We start from the raw sequence: 6,441 nt of genomic DNA, 5'->3' as shown, positions 1-6,441 counted from the left end.
GTCTCCGTAAACAGCGTCAGACTCTGCTCGCCGTGTGGAAAAGTCGAATTCAACCATGAAATGGTATGTGCTAATCCCGCACAGAGAACAGAAATTAAAAATGAGTGTGTTTAAAAATTCAATTCCAGTGTTTAAATATTGCATGAGTAAATAGAACTCGTTTACGTCTGATTTTCCCTGAAAATATTACGATGTTTATCCGATGTAATTTTAGAAACAGATTTTAGCCAATCAAAATCTCTGTGCGGGATTAGCACATACAATTTCATGGTTGAATTCAACTTTTCCACTCGACGAGCAGAGTTTTGACGCTGTTTACGGAGACTAAAGAAAATAAAGACAAGCATGCCATATATGGTTGTGTAGATAAATTATCGTAGAAAACATAGGTATAAACAGTTTGTAAGTGTATTTCCTCTGAAAGTGTAAATGAGTGCGATTCTGGGGGAGGGGGGTACTCAGTGTAATTCGGAGTTAGATACCTTGTGTTATTATTATACTATGGGTTAAAAATATATTACCGAAACAAGTGCCTGTGGGTAAAACCTAGGAAGTCACAGAAACAAAATGTGTCTAGTGAGAATGTATTAGGGGAAAATAATTATGTCATAGAACAATTTCTCAAGATTATGGGGAAATCACTCCAAGTATAAATCAGATTTATTTTTAATTACAGAAAAAAATGAGTTAGACTTGGGATTGTATTCAACCTCAGAAAATGGAACGAAGAAATACGTCCAAGGTTGTTAAAGTGTCTCAGAAAAGATTACCTGAAGAATTTGAATACGCTGTTAGCTTCTTCAAGTCATTCCGGCGGGTCAAAGAGGGGGAGAATTTTGAAACCATCGTATATTAAACACAACAACACTTTGAGACAGATAATGAGTGGTCGGCCTTATGACCACGTGTGGCCCAGTCTACAAAGTCATGCAAAAAAATTCTGGAATAGTAAATAAAGGTACAATCATAAGTTCTTAACCAGTCGGTAAGTTATAAGATTAAACACTGAAAAAAAAAAACCAGGACTGGGTTGCTCAAAACCTTGGTTAGCGCTAACCGCTGGTTAAATCTCTTATCCAGCGGTTAACTTTTAACCACTGGTTAAATTCTGTTGCTCAAAATTTATCCACTGGTTAATTTCGCTATCCAGTGGTTAAATATTGGCCAAAGTTAGCCATTCCACAGAGGAAGGTTAAGTCTCTTATCCAGTGGATAAACATGGCTGCTAGGTTGTTGTTTGATGTGAATTTCGGCAGACGACAAAGGAAACAAAGAGTTTATAGACATTTTCATTTTGAATTTGATGCTGATGAGTATCAACAAAGATACAGGTTTTCTCAAGAAACAGTTCAATATTTAGCAAATTTATTAAAACCCAAGTTATGTCGCCCAACTATGAGATCACAGTCCCTTGTAGCGATAAGGCAAGTAGAAATGGCTTTGCGATATTATGCAACGGGTGACAACATGAAAACTATAGGAGATACGATGGGATTCCATGTCTCCAGCGTCTGTAGGAGTGTTCGAGATGTATCTCAGGCTCTCGTTGACATTGCAGAGGATTATATCATGTGGCCCACTTCTGCTGATGAAATTAACAATATCAAAAGGGGTTTCTACAGCATAGCAAAATTTCCTGGAGTCATTGGTGCGGTGGATGGCACACATGTAAGGATTATTGGACCATCATTGCATGAGAATGTATACGTAAATAGAGAAGGATATAATTCTCTTAATGTACAGGGAATCTGTGATCATCAAGGCAAGTTTGCTTTCTGCACTTGAATATACTAGTAACATCATAATTAATTGTATACTAGCTGACTGTAGACATTATTTTATTTAAGGAAATGCTTGTATTCAGATGGAGATGCAGGTAAATGGCAACAAACGTGGGAAAGGGGGTGGGGGTGCATTCCCCTTTTTCGATATATTTGTATGTAAAATATAATTGTATATAGTACATGTTAACATATGCTGTATTGTAGGTCTTCCTCCTTTTGCCCCCCTCTTCCACTTTCTTTTGGTTTATTCTTGCTCTCTACTCTTGAATTTCAAAATTGACAGATCCTTAAAAAGCAATTAAGGGGGGGGGACCTAACATTTTCAGTTGTGTGGGGTGGGGTTCGGCACTACCATGCAAAAATTCGTTGACAAGCAAAAAAAGGGGGGCATCAGACGTTTTTATTGAGGGGCCTCAAGGAGTATGAAGTAGCTATGTGTTTTCTTTAGTATACTAAATATATATCGGCAAAATTAATGGGGCACCCCCCCCCTTCAGTTTTTTTTAAGGTCATAAAAGATATAATTTCATAAGATCCGGTGTTAGCCTGTCAGGAATTTTTTTTATCCAAAGTCAGAACATACACACTTTGAAATTGGTGCAAAGTTGCTGACAATCATGCATTTATTTCCTTCAAACGATGTATTATATTTCGGTTACTTAGGACGTTTCATCAATGTAGTGGCTAAATGGCCAGGCTCGAATCATGATTCCTTCATTTTTCGTGAATCTGATGTTGGGGCCTTTTTGGAAACTTACCACAGAGGTATTGACAGGGATGGAGTTTTACTTGGAGACGGTGGTTATGCTTGCACAAGATACCTTTTGATTCCATATTTGCGTCCAAATTCCGAGTAAGATTTTGTGACACAATCATATTAAAATATCTTCACTTAATGTTTGTCATCCTTCCAGTCACTCTCATAAATGATAGTTTTTTTTCCAAAGTAAATCTATAATTTATAATTTCAATGCAAAGAATTATAGTGTACCATGCAGAATAAAACCGATAGAAATTGCCTTATAGCTTTAGTTTTAGTCATTAATCCAAATGAGAGTCATCTCTCTTATCAGAATGTCAATGAACCTTGATAGGGCTTGTGTAGTTTTCACAATGATATATATAAACAAATAGGTTATACATAATTATAGTATGGTATATATCACTGAAAATGGTACATGTATATGTGACTGGTATGCACAGAGCATAGGCGTCGGAAGCAAATTGAAAGTGGGGTGGCTAATTGAAAGTGGGGGGGGGGAGGGGGCTAAACCAACGGAAAAGGGTAAGCCCCAGTTTTCAATGTCTATATTTTGTCTATCTTTGAAAAAAAAAGTGGGGGGGGGGGCTAAGCCCCCCCCCAGCCCCCCGGTTCCGACGCCTATGCAGAGTATAATTATGTATTACAAGTACATAGATGCACATATATCACAAATACTTGGGGACATAATCATGCGTCTGTGACAAGGGGTAAAAGGGGTAACAAGTGTTAATACAAATTGTATTCCCATAATTTTAATGTAACTTTCAATCAGAAACATGAAGCTGAAGTGGTCAGAGATTAAAATTAAAAAAAAAAATTAAAATAAAATATTTTAATTAGTAGAAGGGGTGTCATTGAATTATGCCCCTGTCTGGAAGTACCTGTGGTATTTATTTATTGATTTATTTCAAGGGCTCAGATGAGATACAATGAATCGCACACACGTACAAGAGGAATTATTGAGCGATCCTTTGGTTGGTGGAAAAGGCGCTTCATGGTTTTGCATGGTGAAATAAGGGTATCTACAATTTCTATATGCAACCATACACTGTAAACTTAAACTGCTCAAATAATGCAAAATAGAAATATTTGGTTAGAAAGGGAAAGAATTCTGACAAGTGATTTTTTTCCTGCAACGTCATTTCACATATGAAAAAAAAATCAAATATTTCCAAAGTATAATAAAATCTTTATGGTAATATAGATATCATATTTGAAATATTCCAAGGTATATCCACATTACGTAACATTTTAATAGTTTTTAAGTATAGATAAAAAACTTATGTACATTTTAGTGTCAACCGGATCGAGTTGCAAAAATTGTCGTGGCGTGCGCTGTTTTGCATAATATTGCATTTGAGAGGAAAGAAGCTATGTTTGAAGGAGATGACAATGGCGAACAAGGCAGAGTGAATGATCCAGTAGTTCCTGTCCCACCTAGAAATGAAAACGTCAGACAATTTATTACTGACACTTATTTTTAATACCACTGTATTTGTTACTATACTTCATTCTGATTACACAAAGTAGAAAGTTTCATCTTTAATTTTTGTATTTCAAGTGCTGTCTTCTCCTTTTTTTAACTTGATTAATTCAGTCTGCTCCTTGATTCTGATCAGATCCTTCTGTAATACTTGAACTTGGAGATCAGCAACATCATCTGTGTGTTTTCTTTTCCTGCATTTCTCTTTAAAATATTAAGAAAATAACAAGATCATTAAAAAATTGAGTAATCTGTTAAATATAATTTCTAAATGAATATGATCCACATTTTTTTCATGGATTTTTAGAAGAAATGCCAACTACATTCAAGCCTTTGACTTCATCTGCCCTTTTGACCTTTGTTCCTGACTTTGATACAGTCACATCATAAGTCACAGTTGACCCTAGGAAAACGCAAAATTATACTACACTGTTCAAAAAAGATTTCAAAATTGCAATAAAATTTTCATTGAGTGTATGGTTGTTTGTTTTGTGTATGGAATATTTTATTACCCGTGGAGTTGTGTGGAAGCTCAATCACAGTTGTGGCAAGACTATCAGTTTCTGAAATGTTTCGAATTCCATATCTGATATAGCTAGATAACAGGTACAGGCAGAAGAAATATCTGCATAATTTATACATTTTGTTTTATTGATATTATAGTAAGTAAATGTTATAAGTGTATATAACTAATTTTCAGCTTACCTTTTCCGTCCTTTGCTGCCTCTTTTATAAAGTGATCACCTGCACATGCCTTCTCTTCTTCTTGGTTAACATTTACTACAATTCATGGTGCATGGATTTATAAAATATATAAGTACAGTATCTAATGTTTGTGTAAAAAAAATGCTATTCTATTATGCATACAAGTTAGAATTAAATTTACCTTTATTTTCAACTGTATTATTACCAGCAAGATCTAATGGGGGAAAAAATCAATTAAATCCTGATCTATACATGTACATGAGTATATTCAAGCAGGGACCTATTTATTTATTTATTATCTATTTGTTATTTGTTTTACTTATTCTATATTTAATTTATGCCTATGATTTGATTTTAAATTTAAAGAAAATATATATTAAAAAAAAGATTTTTTTGTATTATCTTTGTATTATTTTTTTAATGCAAGCAGAACAAAAGCTTATACTTACTGGAACTCTCACAATCAGTTGAGTAAGGTAGAAGGTCTACCTCTGTAATCATAAGTTAAAAAGATAATTATTTATAGGTCTACATCTAGGCCTAATAGGAAAAAATTGCACATTTTACACCTCTAGATATTGATCTATATTGATTAAAATTATTTTTCCTCAATTATGATGATTACAGATCAATTATTTAAGTAATATTCTATAGTTACTTTAAAATGTGTCCATATTTACATAAATTAAAACGGAGCGAAACGCCTTAGGGGTGATACCCCTGTAACGGCCATGACCTTTATTATTTCTAGCCTATTGTTACCGATACCATCGATTAGTGTAGGATAGATATAAATATGACAAAGTTTCTTTTAGATAGCTTTAGACCTTTGTATCTAGTTTTATACAGTTTACACTGAAGTGATTCTGACAGAACGTATCAAACCTCGAGAATATAGTAATGCAACTCGTGCGAATTTCCTCAGATGCACAGCATAGCAGACGACGTTTACATAGATACACGCATTCATGTTTTATACAGCTAAAAAAGTTAAGGTAAGGTTTTGCTTATACATTTACCTGGTAAGTGTAATCCCACCTCCACCCCTCCAGTTATTCCAAAGAAATTTGGCGAATCAGTGTGTAAGTCCACAATTTTCTGTGACACGAGATTCAGTGAGGGCTGTGGTGGCCCACCACCAGTCTTAACGCGGTCCTTCTTGATTGAGATAATGTCTGCCTTGGCCTTAGTACACACTTTTCTGTACCTTTCTTTGATTTGATCCACAGTTCTTGTGGATCCTCCCATTGAATTTATAGCATTTAGTAATTTCCTGCCAAACCTGTGCCTTCTTTGTATTAGTAATTTGATTCGTTTGTTTAGATTTTATGACATCAAACCACTTCCTCAATAAGAAACAAAGTTTCGTCGGCCGTGAAGTTATTACTCCTTTTTTTACTCACATCTACTTTGGAAGCCATTTTTGTTTTGGTTGACAGACGGACAAATGTAATGCATTGTGGGATACTAACCACTGGTTAAATCATTTAACCAGTGGTTAGCTAACCAGAGGCTAATTTTATTTTGAGCAACAGATATTTGACCAGCGGTTAGTTGGCCAGTGGATATAGAATTTAACCACCGGCTAACTTAACCAGTGGTCAAAATTAACCAGTGTTTTGAGCAACCCAGTTCAGCTGTTTAACAATGTTAAAACAATGTATTTAATTGATTGATTTCTTTTTCTATATTAGATTGCCAACGAA

The 6,441-nt window shown here is 34.8% G+C and overlaps 1 protein-coding gene across 1 annotated transcript; it reads left to right on the top strand.

Annotated features, from left to right (window-relative positions):
* The first annotated feature begins 1,160 nt into the window (after positions 1 to 1,160).
* On the top strand, positions 1,161 to 2,641 carry LOC133193282 (putative nuclease HARBI1). Its single transcript, XM_061329239.1, has 2 exons — positions 1,161 to 1,762; positions 2,448 to 2,641. The coding sequence occupies exons 1-2, from the start codon at positions 1,219 to 1,221 to the stop codon at positions 2,639 to 2,641; spliced, it is 738 nt and encodes a 245-aa protein (XP_061185223.1). The 5' UTR covers positions 1,161 to 1,218.
* Positions 2,642 to 6,441: the final 3,800 nt, after the last annotated feature.

The sequence above is a fragment of the Saccostrea echinata genome, unplaced genomic scaffold, assembly GCF_033153115.1.
Source record: "Saccostrea echinata isolate AGI-Se365-2 ecotype Australia unplaced genomic scaffold, CSIRO_AGI_Sech_v1 ptg000027l, whole genome shotgun sequence".
NCBI classification, from domain to species: Eukaryota; Metazoa; Mollusca; class Bivalvia; order Ostreida; family Ostreidae; genus Saccostrea; species Saccostrea echinata.
The sequence above is the reverse complement of the archived record's forward strand: the minus strand, read 5'-3'. Positions and strand labels throughout refer to the sequence as shown.

Excerpts from the sequence above, each read along its gene's own strand:
- LOC133193282 (XM_061329239.1), top strand. The coding sequence starts at position 1,219 with ATGGCTGCTAGGTTGTTGTTTGATGTGAATTTCGGCAGACGACAAAGG. Across the intron at positions 1,763-2,447 it reads GGGAATCTGTGATCATCAAG|GACGTTTCATCAATGTAGTG; the intron begins GCAAGTTTGCTT and ends TCGGTTACTTAG.